This window comes from Molossus molossus, unplaced genomic scaffold, assembly GCF_014108415.1.
Source record: "Molossus molossus isolate mMolMol1 unplaced genomic scaffold, mMolMol1.p scaffold_m16_p_4, whole genome shotgun sequence".
Lineage (NCBI taxonomy): Eukaryota > Metazoa > Chordata > Mammalia > Chiroptera > Molossidae > Molossus > Molossus molossus.
In genome coordinates, this window is record NW_023425377.1 from 53,295,106 (window position 1) to 53,314,261 (window position 19,156).

A 19,156-nucleotide genomic window follows, 5' to 3' on the forward strand; every position below is an offset into this window, starting at 1 on the left:
GTACAGAGAAACAAAGAAAACACTAATGCCATATTTCTCATTGGAAACACTGCAAGTTAGTAGATGGTGGAGCTATATCTTTAAAGTATGGGAAATAAAAGCTGTCCTAGCAAAAATAGCTTTCAAAAACAAAACCAAAATGAAGACATTTTTTCAGACATACAAAAGCTGAAAGAATTCCAGCATATCCAGTCTATTAAAAAGTGTTAGATGTCTTTCAGGCACAAAGAAAGTGACACCAGATGGAAATCTAGACCCACTCAATAGAATGATGAACATAGAAATAGAGGTACATGGGGAAATGTGTAAGGTCTTGTCTTATTTAAGATAATCAAGTTGTTATTGTTGTATTTTTAATAGTTTTTTCCGTTTTATTTTGAGAGAACTGTAGATTCACATGCTTTTCTGAGAAACAGTATAGAGATCCCATATACCCTTCACCCAGTTTCTGGCAAGGTTAGCTTTTAACTCTAAAAGGTGATAATTCATCCATCAACCTTATTCTCATTTTACAAGTTTCACATGAACTCCACTGAGTGTGTGTATGTGTGTGTTCATGCAATAAAATGCAGTTTTATGATACTTGTTTCACATGGCAATAACATGTTCCTTTTTCTTGCTGAGTAGCATGCCATAGAACACAGTTAACCATTCACCCCCTGAAGGACAGGTGGATCATTACCAGTTTTTAGCTATTAGGAATAAAGCTATGTACTATAAGCATTTGGGTACAGGTTGTGTTATGAATTTGAGTTTTCATTTCTTGAATAAACACTCAACAAAATGATTGTTGGTTCACATAGTAAGCATGTCATTAGTTTTGTAAAAACATCCCCACCATGTTCTAAAGTGGCTGTACCATTTTCCACTCTTATGTTGGAAAGGGGCCACATGCTAACCTGACAAGCTCAGAGGAGGCTTGCATGGTGGTCTTGCAAACTCAGACACCTAAAGTAACCACAAAGAATGGTCTGAAATTAAATCTTTTTAACTAAAAACAGTTTATGGTAGATAGTCATGTCCTAGGCTAGACTCTTCCCTGACAAAAGTCTATCTTTACCTTAACTCAAGCTGTCTATTGTCTTTTGCATCTACAATAATATACCTTTGGAATATTATAGCAACTTCCCTTTTTCTAGACCCCTTAAGGCACAACCATTGCACGGGGGAGGACCACAAATCCTCTCATTGTTATTTTTATAATGTTATTTGTTGACTGTTAACTATCATGTACCAACCTATGTAAAAAATATATGTGTCTATCATTTTACTTTTTATACAATCTCAGAGGTGTCCCTCACCCCACCCCCACTTTGCTTTCTCCCATCTCCCTAATCTATTACCAGTGGATTTGATGTAACCCACTTGCATCTTCTCTTTTGATTCTAATGTATAAATAAGATGCAAAACTGCCATTTTCTGGAGCATTATCTCAATCTGATGAGATTTTGCTTCTCAGCAATTGTTGACAGTTTGGCTCAAATAACTCACAAAAATTCTCTATAGGTTTGAATGTTTCTTATGTTGACAAAGTATACAAAGACTTTCCCTAGTACTAAAGATTTCCTCCTATTGGTTTTCTAAAGTTTTATATTTTACATTTAAGTGTGCATTTCATTTTGAGTTAATTTTTATATATGATCTAGGTTCTTTTTTTTTTTTTTTTTTTGGCTTATAAATGTCCAAATTACTCCAGCACAATCTGTTGAAATTTTAACCTTCTTCCACTTAATTGCTTTTGTACTTTTATCAAAAATCAGTTAGACATATTTGCAGGGATCATGAACTGGTCTTTTCTGTGACCACCCTCCATCCTGAAGCTATCTAGGGGCCTATTAGGAGTCACTGCTTTAGTGACTTGTCACATAGGAATTTCAAGGGATTTAGGAGCTGAGTCAGGAATCAGGGATGAGACCTGGTAGGTATTACTTATTTCCCACAGTGCCATTAATCACTCACCATGACCCAGGATACCTCCAAGTCTTTCTGGGTCCTTCTTTAGCCCTGACACTTCTCAAGTAGTTAAAGCCCCCACCCCCACCCCAGGTGGCTCCCAGACAGCTCTCCATCAGCCACAAGATTTGAAGCCCCAAATCTAACCATCATCCAACCCAACACTGCCCTTCCCAGCCAGGAATCCCCAAGCCGACTAGCCATACTCACAGTCCACTCGGAGCTCAGCCTTGGTGGAGGACACACCCATACTGTTCTCAGCCAGGCAGCGATAGACACCCATGTCTGAAGGCACCACAGCCGTGATGATGAGCTGGTGGCCACCCTGCTGGTCATCACTGATCATATAGTGGTCGTCCTCTTCCAGTACCCTCCCATCCTTGAACCAGCGCACGCTGGGCATGGGCTGGCCTGTCACCACACAGTCGAAGCTCACAGGGTACCCATCCAGCACCTCCTGATTCTGAAGCTCAGTCAGGAACACCGGGGCTGGGAAGGACAAGTAGGTTATGCAAGTTAGCACCAGTCCTTGCCCCCGATCACCCCAGCTGCAGTGTGTGCACACGTGACCTTCGTGACGCCCATTCAAGTGGAAACATTCACAGACCAGGTGGCTAAACAGCACTCTGTCTCTGCTCTCTGAGCTCCTCCCTCCTCTCCATTCTCTAGGGGAGTTCTCCCTTTGTAAGCCTGGCTCTCAAGCCACCCTGTAGCCAGAAGGACAGTAGACAGGTAGCAGGGAGGAAGGGAAGTAGAAGGAGGATGAGGCAATGTGGCTGGAAGTCCAGGGTTTGAGGCCTCACACTCAGAACTGGAGAGGGAAAATTTCAAGACATGACACTATGGATTAATGACACCCCTTCTGCCATTTCTAAGGACATACAAGTAAACAATGAAATGGCTTTTTAATTCATTTTAATTGCTGGAGTGGGAAATGGGGTGCAGACCGAACCACATGGAACCCCACCTTTTATACAGGTTGTATCTTAAATCCTCATGGAGGAAAAAAGCAATAGTCAGCATTCCCATAGCCAGTACACAGATGAGAATGCTGAGACTATGACAGGCTAGTTAATAACAGGCAGAGCTGGGGTGGAGATGGAGCTCTATCCACCATAAAGTTGGCACTCTTCCAAGCTCAGTGGGCAGCATCTGCAAGAGCCAGAAGCTGGAGCCCAGCCAACTCCTTGACCTCTCAGCTGACCCTGGTCATGCACCAGCCTTGCCTTTCCTTTCCCTCCCACCTCAGGCAGCTTACAGACTCACCAGCCTCTACAGTCCGCAAGCTGGGCACTGGCTCCAAAGGCACTGTGGGAGCGAGGGCCACCTTGGCGATGCGTATCTCCACTCCTCGGGGTCCCTGCTCCAACAGGCTGATATCCACCCCAATGCCTAGCATGCTGAACATCTCCTGGAAGTGGGTGGCTGCCTGGCGGGCCTCGGCCAGTGTCTCAAAGCAGATGCAGACCAAGTGCTCGTCCTCGCGGTACCTCTGCCAGTCCCCATGCTCCTCAGACTCTGAAGAGGCCTCATCTGCACTCAAGAAGATCTCTTCGTCTGAAACCTCAGCTGGGCCCTTGATGCGGAACAGACGGTGCAGCCGCCGGGCTGCCCGGCGGAAGGCGTCATCCTGTTCACCTCCAGAGGAGCTCTCAACCTCACTCTCTGTCCCACTGATAACCACATGGGCACTGTGGACCGTACAGCCAAACTTGCTGCTCACCTGGCAGGTGTAGCAGCCGGCATCAGCATGGCCCACACCAGTGACCAGCAAAGAACAGGTACCATCCCCGAGCTGATCAATATGGTGGTGCCGGCCGTCAGTCAGCTCCACACCGTCCTTCAGCCAGCGAGCTTGCACGTCTGCCTTGCTGGACACCACACACTCCAGATGCAAAACGTCACCCACCTGTGCCTCGGTGTCCCCAAATGTGCTACGGAACAAAGGCCCCTCCTGCTGCCTCATCTCCTTCCGCACCTTGTAACCCTTGAAGGCAGCCTGGATCTTCACAGCTGCCTTGTCCAGGGATGGGTCACTGAGGTCCTCAATGCTCAGGTCTCCTGATAGTGAGTGCACTGTGGCCAGCTGTTCCTGCCGCTTCTGCAGCTTCCCAAAATGGGCTGCTGGGGCCCCAACCTGTGTGCACAGGTCAGGTAGAGAAACTGAGGCCTGGGTCAGGGAAAGGATGGGAAGGGGCATCCAGGGCAGGCTAGAGGCAGAACCCCATTTGCATCCCAGTTCCAGCAGGTCACTCCGCCTCTGGCTGCTGGCAACTACACTACATTCACTGAGGCTGGATGCTTGATGGCTCTTGTCACAAAAATCAAGCCCACCTTCCCTGAAATCACTTTACACCCAGATGGGGACTCATAGGGTTGTGAGGAACACTACAGAAGGGCCAGTTCCAACTCTTCAGGAAAAACTTTTAACAGCCAGGTGAATGACTAAGTGGTAGATGGTGGATGAGTGGATGGGTACATCAATGGCTGGATAGATAAATAGATGTAAGATAGATGCTTGATGGCTAGCTGGATGAATTAATGGTTAAGTGGATGGCAGATGGATAAATAAATGGATAGTTACCGATGGATGGATGGATTAATGGGTGGTGATAGACCAATGGGCAGCAAGTGAATGGATGAACAGGTGAATGGTGACTGATTGGGTAGATGAGTGAATGTGTGGATAAACAGATGGTGGTGAATGGAGGTACCTGGATGGGTGGGTTGGTAGGTGGTAGATGCAAGAATGGATAAGTGGATGGTGGATGGATGGAAAAATGGATGGTGACAGACAAATGGACAAGGCTGGTTGGATGGATGAGTTGGTGGATGGTGGATGGGTAGATGTATGGTGGATAAACCATGCGTGGATGGACAATGACTGGGTGGTAAAGATCTGAGACACCCAGGCCTCCCTTGCAGGCCAGGCTGGAGGCTCACCTTGCTGGCCAGTGGAGAGGTGCCAGCCTTCCCAGCCTTCTTGAGGTAGGTGACCAGGGAAGGAGTACCTGCCCGGGACTCGTCGTCAGAGCTGGTGTGGGAGAGGTCAGCCTCACCAGTGCGTGCCAGCTCGTCAGCTGTGGAGTAGTCCTCTGATAGGTCAGGAGCTACATCCTCTGCCTCCTGCCGCTGGCACTGCAGGCGCCCGTCCTCCTCAGGTAGCTCACTGATGGAGTCTAGTGTGGGTTCACGGCTCATGCGGCGCTTCCGAGCAAGGGCCTCCCATAGCAGGTGCAGATCACCCTCCTGGGCTGCCTCAGGAGGTAGGCTGGGCTGTGCAGGGGCCTCATCCCTGGATCCTGGTGTCAGTACCACTGTGGACAGCAAGAGACTGATCAGCCAGGTAGGAACAGAGTCATGACCCAGGCCAGTCTGGGCTGCTGACTGTGGTTCCCTTCAATAGGCCTCTGCTGTCTGCCTGGGCTCCTGGAAACCTTTGATGGCACAGTCTTTACAAGGTTTCATAGGCTCTGAACAGCTCTCCTTGGGCCTCAACTTCCCCTGATCAGGCCAATCCTGTCATCAAAGTGAGGGGTGGTGGTGCTCAGAGGTCATGGGGAGGTTTATAGTGCAGCGGGGAGAAGACACCATGCAGGAGGACTCAGAGCACAGGGGCCTGAGGAATTAAGAGACCAGTAATTGGTACCAAGGGCTAAAATGGCCAGGATCACATTCAGGGAGGAGGTGCAACCTAAGCTGCCAGAGAAATGGTTCTGACATGAAGCTGAGCCACAGCAGTGTCTGTGCGATTCCCTAGCAAGTCTAACCTTGGTGTGAAGCAAACTCCCCAAGTGGACCCCCTGCTACTGAGGGTCACCCCACCCACAAACCCTAGGGTTCCCCCTAACTCTTCTACTCCCACATATTGGGCCCTGGAGGACTCACCCTGGAAGGTCTTTGCAGCAGCAGAGATGGGGTTCCTGGCAGGGGCGCAGCGGTATTCACCTTGGTCCTCTGCTGAGAAGCTCCGGATCACCAGCGTCTGCTGCCCACCTTGGCAAAGAACCTGGAAGCGCCCGCCGGGCTGGATGTGTTCCTTTCCCTTCAGCCAGATAACCTCACCAGCTTCCACCACCTCACAATCCAGACGCAAATCCTTCCCGGCTGCCACCTGCCGGCTCTCCGGAGCCAGGGGTACAGGCGGGGGTTCCAGGGGCTCTGCTAGAAATGAGCGCATCAGCAAGGATGTGCCCTGACCCTCCAGTTTCTCAGGAGGCCTGAGTGATCCAGGCTGAACACCCCCACCCTCATCTGTGGGGCCAGGGCTGCAACTTACCAAGCCTCACCGTCTGGGGCAGGTGCACGGGCTCTCCAGCGCCTGCAGGGCCCACCGCTGCCACGCGGAAGCGGTAGGTCTCCCCAGGGGCCAGGCCATCCACAGTGCACTCTGGCTCGGACACCAGCTCGTGGCACAGCTGCCACTCACCAGTGGCTGATGCCTTCATCTCTACCCGGTAGCCACAGAGGCCGCCGCCGCCATCGCTTGCGGGTGCCACCCAAGAGAGTGTTACGGAGCGGTCACTGTGCCCCACCACTTCGGCATCCTCCGGGGGATCTGGGAGGCCTGTGTGGGGGTGCAGGAGGGTCAATTCAATGTCTGCTTTCTCTTATGGGACACAGCCCAGCCCCTCCTGCCCTGAGGTCTGATTCTGGGGCACAGTGAGGGTACAGGCAGATCACCCCCCAGACCTGTGAGCAGGCATGCCCGGGACCTCCTGTCTCCGGGAGCGAGGGTCGTAAGCTTCAGTCACAGAGAGACTGTGCACCTAAATCCACCCTGGGTGGAGGGACACGGAGAACGCCCAGTAACTTCTGGAACTGGAATTTCCCATCCCTACCCAGTCACAGGAGAATCCAGCACCCAAGATGCAACAGGTGGGCAAGCCACCCACCTAGCACGGTAAGCTGCGCGGAGGTCACAGCATCGCGGGCAGCAAAGGTGACTTCGCCTGCGTGGTGTGGCCCAGCGCAGTGCAACAGCAGAGTGTGGTAGCTGCCATCTGCAGTAACAGTCCAGTCTGGGTCATCCAGCTGTACTGCAATCCCATTGATGTACCAGGTCGCCTCGCCCACCGTCACAGCCTCACTGAGCGTGCAGCTGAAGTGGGCTTGCCTTCCTGCCTGAATGGCCACATCTCTCAGGGGCTCCAGGACCTCCAGGCGCCAGCCTGGGGGAGGAGGTGCAGGGTGTAAACTCGGGACCAGGGATGGGACCAGGGACGACTTTTGGGGGCTAGGAGGCTCCCAAGCCACCACCCTCCCATCCCTCCTCTCCCTCTACCTTCAAGCAAAGGCAGAGGTCCCAGCTCGGGTGGGAGGTGTCCCGGAGATCAGTCTTCCCCACCGGAGGGGTAATCTGATCTCTGAGACCATTGTTCTCCCAATTCCCAGCCTGCCTCTGGTTGCATGAGGCCTCAGAGACCCACAGCCCGAGGTCACAGCCCTCCCACTATGCCTATTCCCTCTCCCCTGATACAGCACAATATTGGCTGAAGGGGTCGGAGAGAACCACGCCCTAGGTGGCCACAAGCTTTCCTTGCACCCTATTATCTGGTGGGAGGGACTCTAAGAGACCCACACTCACACCCGCACCTCTGACTGTGAGGAACGCTGATGTCACCACATCCCCAGCCAGGAAGGTCACTCGGCAGCTGTCCTGAGGCTTCAGGTTTTTGAGCAACAGCAGGTGCCGCAGACCATTCTCAAAGTAGACCATCTCAGCATTCTCCGAGCTGTGCACAGGCTGGTCATCCAGCAGCCAGGTGTGGGTGGCCACCTCTGGCTGGGACAGCTGGCACTCAAACAGAGCTTCACCTCCCTCCAGCACCTCTGCGTTCTCCAGGCCTCGCACCACTGTGTTCTTGGCTGGGGGATGGAGGCAGTGGCTCAGGGCATTGGAACCTCTACCACCCAGGTCCCCCCACCCCCAACAGTGGTGTGGGAGTGCTTCCCCATGACACAGGGCCCAACAGCAGGCCTTCAGGAGAGAGACCAGTGGTGTCCACATGGAGCCTTCATGCATGTCCTCCCAAGGCTCTGCCCACCTTCACACCATCATCACGCTAGTGGTCAGGATGGGCGGGGGTGGGGGTGGGGGGGTGGGTATCCTCCTGACCTCACAGGTGAAAAGTCTCAAAGTTGTTCCCAAAACTTACCAAAGCCACAGCCAAATTCAAATGGCCTGAGGCCACCACCCCTTGCCCTGGCTACAGGTGGGGGTGAGAGATGTAAGGGGCCAGGTGGCGAGGTCAAGCAGGAAAGGATCTGGCCCCCTTTCCTGTCTCCCAGCCAATACTATCAGGCTGCTCCTCCACTTGCTGGGACCAGAGAAATCTCTGCCTATATATTCCAACCCTCTGGTTCTCTCCTACAAAGTCTGAGTCTGGAATAAATAGCCACATGGAAGTCATGAACTCAGTGCCACCTCCTAGAGCTGTTCCCAGGATAGGCATCCAGCCAAGAGGAGTGACAAGAGGGGACACTGGAATAAGAATGAAGGAGGGATGCATGGGGGAACAGCAGGGAGTCAGCCCAGTGGGGTGAGAGATGTAAGGGGCCAGGTGGCGAGGTCAAGCAGGAAAGGAGCGCCAAGTGACACAGGGCTGGCTCAGATGCTGGAAGGGTCTGGCTTTGACCCATGACAGCAAGGAACCACTGTAGTCACTGAGCTGAAGGTTCAAGCCCACAGCCCCAACTGCTGTGTGGGTACATGCCCTAGACAGAACCTGAACACAGCCCTGATGTTCCCTCCCAGATCATTTAGAGTCCAGGCCCATGCCTGCAGTTAGGGTTGTCTACTGTAGAAAGGAGTCCAGGGAGTGAAGTGGGGAGGGTGTCTCAGAACAGAGGACCTGCTAGGCTATCTACATCCCTTTATCAGACTGTCCTTCCACCCTGAGCCACTTGCACTACAGACCAGACTCCACTCAGCCTTCCTGTGGCTGAAGTTTCTGCCTAGATGTCCATGAGCCCAGCCCCACCCTCCAGGCCCAGGACACACTGCAACCCTTCCTCATAGCTCCAATCATATTTCCCAATGGGAATGTCAAGGACGCTGCAGTGAATAGAGGGAGTTTTGTCTGTTCTCTGGTGTGCTCACAGGAGCCAAAAAAAATGTGTTTATAAAACTTAGTTGTTGAATTAGTGAGGGGGGTGACCTCAAGTGGCCAGGGGCAGAAACTGGTCTCACCTGCTCACACTTGCTGTCTAGCTTCGATGGCCCCAACAACCCTCTTCACTCTCCAGCTCACTCATCACCAGGAATGGTTCAGATTTTCCCAAAGAGGAAGTAGCCACAGCCAAATGATGCCCCCTATCCCACGCTGGTTCCCCAACAGCATATCCTTTTAAGGACATGGGGCTTGGCACACCCTCCAAGTGATCAGCCTGGGAAGGGGCAGAGCTGGGATCTGAGCCCAGAATTTGGAGACACAGTCCCACCTAGAGCCCTGCTGAGGGCCCTGCGACCCCAGGCCTGCTTGCTCACCTGCCCAGAAGTTACTTCCCTGCCTGCCTCCCTAGTGTTTTGGATATAGATTCTTTAGGTGCAGTTTCTGCCCAGGGTCTGTCCAGCCACCCTGTCTTATCAGGCTTCTTGGGGAGGGATCTGGATGGGTGGGCTCAGGGCTGGGCCAGTTTCAGCAGGATCTACCTGCTTGGATCTCATCTTTCTAGAAATTACTGTCATTGTCACGCAGCACTGGCTGTCACTGCCTGATGTTCCACATTATATGTTTTAGCTCAAAACATGCCAAAGCCTGCTGGGCCTGGGGCTGCCTGCTGGGCGGCCTCACCTTGCACTTGCAGCAGGGCTACCACACGGGTGCCCGCGGCCTCACAAGAATAGATGCCACTGTCGCAGGGCAAGGCCGGCCTGAAGGACAGCCTGGCCACGGTCCAGTCCTGCTCTATGATGACACGACACCCGTCGGCGCGCACCTCCTGCTCATCCATCTTCCACGTGGCCTGCACCGGCCGTGAGTACTGGCAGAGGAGTTCAGCCGGGCCACCCTCCTCCACCACCAGGTCCTGCATGGCACTGACCACCTCCACTGCTGGATCTGTCGGCCAATATGCCAGGCACGTGTAAGCCTGAGCAGTGTGATCAGGGCCCACCCACCCTTTGTGGGCAGCGGCAGCAGTTCATCAGCAGGCAAGTGAGAGGCTTCAGCAGGAAAGGAACTAGTCATAGTGGCCCAGGACCCTCCACACAGAGCAAGTCTTGCCCCTACACACCCCACCCATGGCAAATGGCTTCTATCCACTTGTCCCTTCCTGACCCCTCTGACCTCCTGAACCCTTTCCTCCCTGGGCCTGGGGAGCATGCTGCCCCAGCAGGGACACAACGCCCCCTCCTAAGAGTCCAGGGGCCCTCTCAGGATCCATAGCCTCTGCTGGGCATGCCGCATCCCCAGTCCAGAGTGTGCCTTTTCCAGGGGACTTTCTGCCCCTCCAGAGGGTGTCATCCCATCTTCACCTGGCAAAATCCTACTCAACAAATGTCCATTTATTCTGCAATAGTGCAGAGAAGACCAGTAAGCAAATACTCCAAGTGAAGCCATACCAAACGGCCATCCCAGGAGCACCTGGCTGGGAGTGCACTGAGAGATCCCTGGCAGCCCACTGCCCTCCCCAGTGGCTAGCTCTTTCCCAGAAGAACACAAGACACAAGACCCCCCAACTCAAACCACAGCGATGTAAGCAGCCACAAGCAGGGATAGGGCAGGCTGAGCAGTGACAGGGCAGGCTGGGCCAGGGTGGGAAGGTTGCCCTCACCTCCAGGCTGCCCTCTGAGTGTACACCTGAGGTGGGTGCAACCGCAAGAGTAGCAGCCAGGTGGCAACAGTACTCAAGGCCCCACGAGCAGGTGGGCATGAAGTTGGCCTCCAGCTTCATGCTCTGAACCAAGCGTTCTTTCTCATCCAAGAAGCAGGTCTGCAGCTTGCCTGAGTGTCTGCATATGGCATGTATGGAGCAATGCCAGTCCCCAACCCCCTGCCCCAGGGGCCTGCAGGAAGCATGCAGGAGCAGCAAGGGCAGAAGCATCAGTGCAGGTGGTGTCCCATAGGCTGGTACCTTTGACCAACAACTTGGCCGTGGAGACCAGGGGCCCTGCACGGTAGGTGACGGTGCCTGAGTCAGCAACCCCCAGGCACGACAGCGTAAGGGTATGAAAGGTCCCATCATGCACGCAGATGATACTCTGGGGGCTGTCCTGCAGCAGGGTCCCATCCAACCACCAGCAGGCCTCAGGCCCACCCGCACAGGACACCTCACAGGAGAACGTGGCCACCTCCCCCGCAAAGACGTCCACATTCTGCAAGCCACGTACCAGGCATGGTGCTGCCTCTGTACAAGAGGGCGATAGGAAGGCAGGCTGGGGTGCCCTGGGCCCAGAGGGCCATGTGGGGGTCTACCATTTTGGGGACCCCTGAGGCTAGGATCTAGAGATCTACTTGGGTCAGCTATCCCCCCTTGCTCATGGAATGATATACTCAAACCACTCACAGAGAATGGGCTCAGCCTTCCTTCCCCGACACCCCTCTCCAGAATACACTTGGTTTCACAAAAGTACACAGAAGACACACATCCATGGTCTCTTCAGCAAGCAGAATGAACAAGTCCCAAGCTCCATGGCTTCAATCTTTGTGGGTGGGGAGGAGAGGCTGTGGGGCTGCCACCCTGAGAGGGTGGGGTCTGCCTCAGGTGGTAAGCCCTCCATCCCTGCAGGTGTGGAAGCAGATGCTTATCCTATTCCCAGAAGGCTAATTGTCCAGATGTTAACTATGATACTTCCGTCCATAAGATTCCAGGGCCCCAATGCCCATGGCAACTGCTTACTGCTCCGTCACACAGCAGCCCTAGCCCAAAGGCTTCTACAACACAGTTGCTGCCTGCTCTATGCTCCCACACCTGCCCCAGCCAGGCCCTCCCCATGCCCTTTCTGGGCATGCACCACTAAAACCCAGCCCCAGACCTCCACCTGCCCTAACCCTCTCCCAAGAATGCACATATGGTAGTACCCCCTGCTCCACCAGCTCCTCATTCCCATTTCCAGCACCATTCCCAAGTTGGCCCACACGCCAGCTACCAGGACACCCATTTGCACATCTCTACGCCCATTGCCCTCCCCCAAGAACATGGCCAGATGTCTGTACACAGGCCAATTGGCACAGGCTTGGGACACCTGGCTGACAGGGGTCAAGGCATAGCCCTCAGCAAGATCCATTAGGCCCAACCCAACTCTATGACCCCCTCATAGCCACCCACCCTGGTGAATACATAAAGACCTTTCTGGCCCAGCCTGATCAGGACCCCTAGGATACTTCCCCTCTCCCACCACTCAACTTGAGACCTTTCCCAGCCCAAAGACCACAGAACTGGCCATTTCTGTTCACCCCAGAAGACCCAAGACATGCTTTGCCTCTAATGTCCAATTAACTCAGTGGATTGGGGGTTCCCCAATGAAAGTGCTGTAGGTCCCTCTGAAGGTCCACGACTTAGACAAAGGTAGAATCTTAGAGGGTCTGTTCAATGTATAGATAATGGATGGATGGATGGATGGATGGATGGATGGATGGATAATGGATGAATGATGAAGTATGGTGAGTGTATGGAAGATGAATAGATGGTGGATGAATAGAAAAATGGATGGTGGGTGGATGGATGGATGGATAGATGGATAGATGGATGGCGGATAGGTGGGTAAATGGTAGACAATTGGTTAGATGGATGGGACCAGTGTGATAACCAGGGGTAGAACGGCAGGTAAGGGACACTCAGGAATGACCAGCTCTGCAGACAAGGTATAACCCAACTGAAGGTTCTAGAAATCCTGTTTGCATGCCTGAGGCCAAGTACATTATAACCAAACCTGTACATGTGTCTTGGGTATGCTATTTCACCATCACCTGAGAAACTGTCAAGTATGTACATGTGTGTTAAGATGACCTGTGTCATAGGAGTAGTCATACAGAGGGTAGCCATACAGAGGGCTTCCACCTTAGGGCCCAGCCCCCTTATTCTACTGCCAGGCACCCCATCTCCCTCCTGCAGATAGCACTAACCGTTACAAACAAATCCCACCATGCACACCAGAATGTCTCATGCTGATCTTCACCAGCTCACCTCAGTGGGCTACCCAGTCCAGGGCTTTAGCAGTTAAGGGTTGGAATATTGCCACCCCAAGGCAAGATAACTGCTAGAAGATGGGTTTTTGACCACACCACCCCCAAATAGCTTTTTAACTAGGAAGGGATATAAAGACATCACCTTGCCAGGCATGGGAGGGGGCTGCCCACCTGTGACCTTCAGCTGGGCCTCTGAACTACATGAGCCCACTTGGAAACCGATGGTTCCAGCATCCTCGAGGGTCACCTGTGGGAGCAAAGATGGGATGTCAGCCTGGCAGTCCATCCAGACCATCTCTCCTGGCAAGTCCCCAAGCCAATCCAACTGGAGTTGGAACCTTCTCCACCCACACTCCTGGGAACATGTGGATGGAGGCAGGTCCCAGGGTCCCACCTTGTGAAGAGTGAGCGAGTGGAATGTGCCTTGCTCCACTGTAATGTCATTCATTTCGTTGGCCTGCAGGGGCACCCCTCCCAAGGTCCAGCGAGCCTCCTGGCAGGAGGCCCTGGACAGCTGGCATCGGAAATGGGCATCCTGGCCCTCGCAGAGCTGCACATCCTGCAGGGGCTCCAGAATGGTCACCTCGGGGGCTGCACCAAGGAAGGTGTGGAGTCAGCCTCAGCACCTGGGATTCTCAACCACCAGGAGCACTTCCCAGTCCTAGTGTCTGCCCCCAGCACCCCACCCCAATTTCTGCAGATAAGCATACAAGGTACCACTTAACCCTGTCATTTTGGATCACCCCAGAACCACCCATGCATGGAGCTAGTTCCCAACCCCCAAAGCAGGGACTCTTGCAGTCTGCTTCTGTGCCCCAACAGGACCTGGATGTTCTGTCTCCAAGTGGTGAGAGGGCAGCTGCCTTCACCTAAGACCTCGGACAGTGAGCTGGGCTGAGAACTTGTGGAGGCCCATGTGGAAGAAGACAGTGCCTGAGTCTTCAGGTGTCACACTCTTCAGCCACAATGTGTGGGTGCAGTTGCTCAGCACAGCCGCCTCTGTCACCTTGCTGCTCTGCAGTAGCAGGCCCTGGAGGTGCCACTGGGCATCTGTGCACCCGCCCTCAACACCTCACAGCTGAATTCCACCTCCTTGTCAGCCTATACCTCGGTGTCAATCAGGCTCCACATGATGGTTACCTTGGGCTCTGGGATGTAGGTAATGGGATCCTTTATACCATCCAGGTCTGAGCACCCAGGCCAGCCTCTCACTTTCCCTCCTTCAAGAAGCCTTCCCAGATACTCTCACACTCTTCTCCTGCCTCACACAGCATTCATCACCCAATTTGCTACAAACAGGGACCCCTGGGGGCAAAGGTGGGCTCAGGGGCTCCTCTGTTAGGAGGAAACAGGCAAGGGGTTGCAGGGGGTGAGCAGGGTGGTAAGCTTCCTCTGTCCATCCCCACCCTGTGGCCAGCCCTGCCCTGTCTGGGACATCAGGAAGGCAAGACCTTCAGATAGAGAGGCAGGGGCTCAGAGAAGACAGCCCAGGTTAGGCAGGAGACAGGGTAGCATCCACAGGCCACAGCCTTAATTTTCCCAGTGTCCACAAGGGAGTGGTACAGAAATGAGAAGAGAGAGCTTGTAACACCAGAGACCTGAGAGCCACCCTAGAAAAGCACTTGGAGAGAGGGGTTCACAGGGCAGCTATTAGAGGAGGGCTCACCTCTGACCTTGACAGAAGCCATGGTTTTCTGGCCACCCACCACACAGGCATACTCGCCGGAGTCCTTGGCCTCGAGCACGTGGATCAGCAGCTCACACATGGCCCCCTCGTGACGCATCTCATACTTGGGGCCTGAGTGCAGCTCAACACCCTCCTTGAACCACTGCACAGGGGCCCCAGGCTCCACCTCACTCAGCTGGCAGCACAGCCGGACCAGGCTGCCCACCTCCTGCTCTGCTCCCTGCAGCTCAGTCTGGAACATGGGCCTGGGAGCTGGGGGGCCAGAAGGGACACTTACAGGTGCTGAGCAAGACACTCGCTTCCCCACTCACTGGGTATCTGAGGCGTCTGAGGGGCCTGAGGAAAGTGGTACACAGGTAGCTCACCTCTGACTGAGAGTCTAGCAGTGCTCTGTGCATGGCCTGTGTCGCAGGTGTAGTGGCCAGTGTCCTCCTGCTCAGCACCATGCACCAGCAACTGCACAGTAACGCCTTCCTGCACCATCTGGTACTTGGCGCAGGGGAAGAGCTGCAGCAAGCCTTTGCGCCACTCCACACTGGCACCTGCCCGGCTTAGCTCACAGCACAGGTATGCAGTTGTGCCCTCATCCACCTCCTGGGCCTGCAGCTCCCGGGTGAACCGCACCGGCGCAGCTGTGGGGAGAGGTACATAGGGTCAACAGAGTCTCAGGTCAGTTCTGCCCACCAGCCCTGCCAAAGCCAGGGTCCCCTCAGATGGGATTCCCAGGATGAAACTGCAGCCCACGGGGTCCCCCCAAAGCATGTGAGGACTGTGCAGAGGGCAGAGCCCACCGTGGGCCCACCTGTGACAGTAAGGGTTGCGCTGGTGGCCTGGGAGCCACAGGTGCAAGTGTACTCTCCCGTATCCTCCCTGCGCAGGTCACGCAGCACCAGCTCCACCATGCAGCCTTGCTGACGTGGCTCCCAGCGCCCATTGGCCTGTAGTTCCAGGCCACCCTTGCTCCAGACCACAGAACTGGGCTCAGACAGCTCACATCGAAGGCTGGCCCAGGTTCCTTCCTCAGCCTGCAGGTTCTGCAAGGGTTCCCTGAATACCAACTCTGGGGCTGACAGGTGGGTAGGCAGAGGAGATACAGGGTCAGTCCAGAGACCCAGCCATGAGACAGGCCCCACACACACCCAGTCACACCAGTTAACTCCACTGAGAACCTAGGTCAGGTATGGCCTTCAGCTTCACCCCAGCTGCTTGCCCAAAAAACCCTTTGTAACAGGCCCCAGGAGACTGGGGTATGAATGGGCATCATGGGTCTGGGCCCAGTTGAAGAGGAAGGAGGGTCCATTGTGGGAGCTTCGTGAGGAGCTCTGGATCTAACCAGAATTTCATGCTGGCCTCCACCCAGGATGCCCATGGGCAGGGTTATGTCCCACCAGGTAATCAGGACCAGGGGCATCCCCTTGGGCCCCTAAAGCAGAGCCATCCCTCAGCCATCCCTGACTAGCAGCTAGGGAGAAAGGAGAAAGGATAAGCGGGTTAGGACAGAAAGAGGACACAGGCTGGGATTCTGTCTTTGCCATGAGAACTGGCCACGTGAGGTCATTTGGATGGAGATCAGTACCCAGACACCGGGACACTGGACAATTTAGTGACAGGCAAGCAGACAAGAGATAGGGAGAAACTGTTCAAGGCAGAGAGGAGGTGAGTACCCATGGTTAACCAGTGTGTATGCAAGAGACAAGGAGAGGTTCATGGCATCCAAATGAGTCCATGTGGCCACATGCAATTTTTACCCCTGACAGTCAGTGTGGCCGATGTCCTCTCTTGCCCGCACACGCAAGAGTACTCCCCAGCATCCGCTACAACCAGGTCCCGGATCTCCAGCTCACACACAGTTCCATCCTGCCTCAGGCTGATTCTTTCCCCAGCTCTGAGGATCTCAAGCCCCTTCTTCCACTCCACGGGAGCAGCCTTGCTCAGCTCACACAGCAATGTGGCCTTGGTCCCTTCTGTGGCTTCTTCCTTCCTCAGACACTTTGTGAACTTGGCAGGCAAGGCTGGGGAGGGTCAGAGTAACACAGAGAACATTGGACTGTCTGAGAGACTCTATGTCCAGGATGAGGACACCCACAAGGACCACGCAAATTGCAAAGGGCCACAGTATAAATGAGAATTAATGTACGAATGATGACAGAGGCAAATGGATGAGAGGAACAGAAGAGACAAAGTACTGGATACAAACATCAGAACATGAAAGTGGCCACAGCCACAGCAGGGAGATGCTCAGGGACCCTAGTTGGAGAGACACAGCCATGTAGTTCTACAGGGCAGAGGTGGTGAAATGCAGACACCAAGCCATTGGTTCACATGGCTATACATGGTCTTTACCCCTGACAGTCAGTGTGGATGATGTCCTCTCCTGCCTACACTTGCATAAGTACTCCCTGGCATCTGCAACTACCAGGCCACAAATCTTTAGGTTACACACAACCCTGTCCTGCCCAGGCTGACTGTCCCCAGCTCTGAGGGTTTGTAACCCCTTCCCCCATTCCACAGAGGCTGCCTTGCTCACTTCGCAGCATGGTGTTACCATGGTCCCTTCCATGCCTCTTCATTCCTCAGACCTTTTGTGAACTTGGCAGACAGAGCTGGTGGGGTTTGGGGAGTCATAAATTCATTAACACAATCAGACATCTGAGCACACAGATAAGACAAGATGTGGACAGCACACAAAAGACATAAAACCCATGTGCACACAGGCCACATGCTGAGTGTGCCTAGTACACACTGTGCATTGTGACTTCCCTCAGCCCAGCCTGTGAACAGTGTGGCTGTGGTCACTTTCATTCATTCATCAGGCTTCAGTTTTTGTATGAAACTGGTATACAGGACTAGAGAGGATCATAAAAACATGTGATTATCATATTCTGTGAAAATTCTAGGGTAGGACCTGAGAGGACAAGCTACATGACAGACTCTGACAACTGGACAAAACCAATGATAACATGAGGGGTGAGAAGTGGCTTAGATGCTGGTTTGTCATGGTTTGTACAATAGCCCAGGAAAGTGGAAGAGATTCTGTGGAATTATGGGAAGAGGGTGACACCAAGACAGCAGAGAACATGGAATGAGTGTGGATGGATGTCATGAAGAGAGTACTGAACATCAAAACATGGCTCTGCTTGGCGACACGTGGTCTTTACCCCTGACGGTCAGTGTGGTTGATGTCCTCTCCTGCCCACACACACATGAGCACTCCCCAGCATCTGCCACAGCCAGGCCTCGAATCTCCAGCTCACACACAGCTCCATCTTGCCTCAGGCTGACTCTGTCCCCAGCTCTGAGACTATTGGACCCCTTCCTCCACTCCACAGGGGCTACCTTGCTTAGCTCGCAGAGGAGCGTGACCAACGCCCCTTCTGTGGCCTCCTCATTCCTCAGCCCTTTATGAACTTCGCAGACAGGGATGGGGAAGATTAGAGTGACACAAAGAACATTAGGAGGACTAATGTGTCTGGGGGACTCTGTATCTATGACAAGGACACCCATAATGACCATATAAACTGCTCATGGCTATGACATAAACTTGTGAACAAACACATAGATAGTGACAAAGGTAAATGGAACAAGAGAAACAGAGGACTGAACATCAGACATTTGGATGGAGAGATGAAGCTAGGAGATGCTTGGGAACCCCATTTGGAGACATAGACCCATGGATGCTACATGGAAGAAGGTGTTGACACAGTAGAAATGTGCAGACACCAAGCCACTGGTGCATAAGGCCATATGCAGTCTTTACCCCTGACAATCAGTGTGGCCAATGTCTGTTCTTGTCTGCACATACATGAGTACTCCCCAGTATCAGTCAGAGCTAGTTCCCAGATATCCAGCTCACACAGGGCTCCATCCTGCCTCAGGCTGACTCTGTTCCCAGATTTGAGAGTCTCAAGCCCCCTTCCTTCACTCCACTAGGGCCACCTTGCTCAACTCACCGTGCAGTGTGACCATGGCCCCTTCCATGGCTTCTTTTTTCCTCAGACCCTTTGTGAACTTGATGGGTAGGGCTGGGGGTGGGGTAGAGATAGGAAGACACAATCATACATTTGAACACATGGATAAGACAAGACAAGCACAGAGAAGACATAAAACCCACGTGGACACAGGTCACACGCTGGGTATGCTAGTACACGCTGTAGATTGTGGCTTCCCTCAACCCAGACTGTGAACAGAGTGACCATAGTCACTTTCATGGCCTCAAGCTTTGTATGAAATTGGTGGACGAGGCTGAGGAGGGTTTGGAAAGACACACGGAACAAATTCTGTGGAGAAATTTGGGGCAGGACATGACTGGATGGAGGAAACGACAGACTCTGAAAGGACAACAGTACAAAACCAGTAGTGACATGAGGGATGGTAAGTAGGTCAG

General features: G+C 53.4%; 1 protein-coding gene across 4 annotated transcripts in view; it reads right to left on the minus strand.

Moving 5' to 3' along the window:
• OBSCN (obscurin, cytoskeletal calmodulin and titin-interacting RhoGEF) overlaps window positions 1-19,156 on the minus strand; it is a 94,304-nt gene that overhangs the window by 66,578 nt on the left and 8,570 nt on the right. For 3 of the 4 annotated variants that reach the window (XM_036239630.1, XM_036239628.1, XM_036239631.1), the window contains 13 exons: window positions 16,521-16,784; window positions 15,575-15,838; window positions 15,138-15,404; window positions 14,752-15,024; window positions 13,480-13,676; window positions 13,257-13,332; window positions 7,549-7,821; window positions 6,849-7,124; window positions 6,233-6,520; window positions 5,842-6,117; window positions 4,897-5,270; window positions 3,220-4,090; window positions 2,164-2,442 (listed from right to left, as the gene is read on the minus strand). In XM_036239630.1, coding sequence (XP_036095523.1) covers window positions 2,164-2,442; window positions 3,220-4,090; window positions 4,897-5,270; window positions 5,842-6,117; window positions 6,233-6,520; window positions 6,849-7,124; window positions 7,549-7,821; window positions 13,257-13,332; window positions 13,480-13,676; window positions 14,752-15,024; window positions 15,138-15,404; window positions 15,575-15,838; window positions 16,521-16,784 — 3,978 coding nt within the window. The remainder of the gene's footprint in view (window positions 1-2,163; window positions 2,443-3,219; window positions 4,091-4,896; window positions 5,271-5,841; window positions 6,118-6,232; window positions 6,521-6,848; window positions 7,125-7,548; window positions 7,822-13,256; window positions 13,333-13,479; window positions 13,677-14,751; window positions 15,025-15,137; window positions 15,405-15,574; window positions 15,839-16,520; window positions 16,785-19,156) is intronic. The other variant, XM_036239629.1, reaches the window with a different exon arrangement.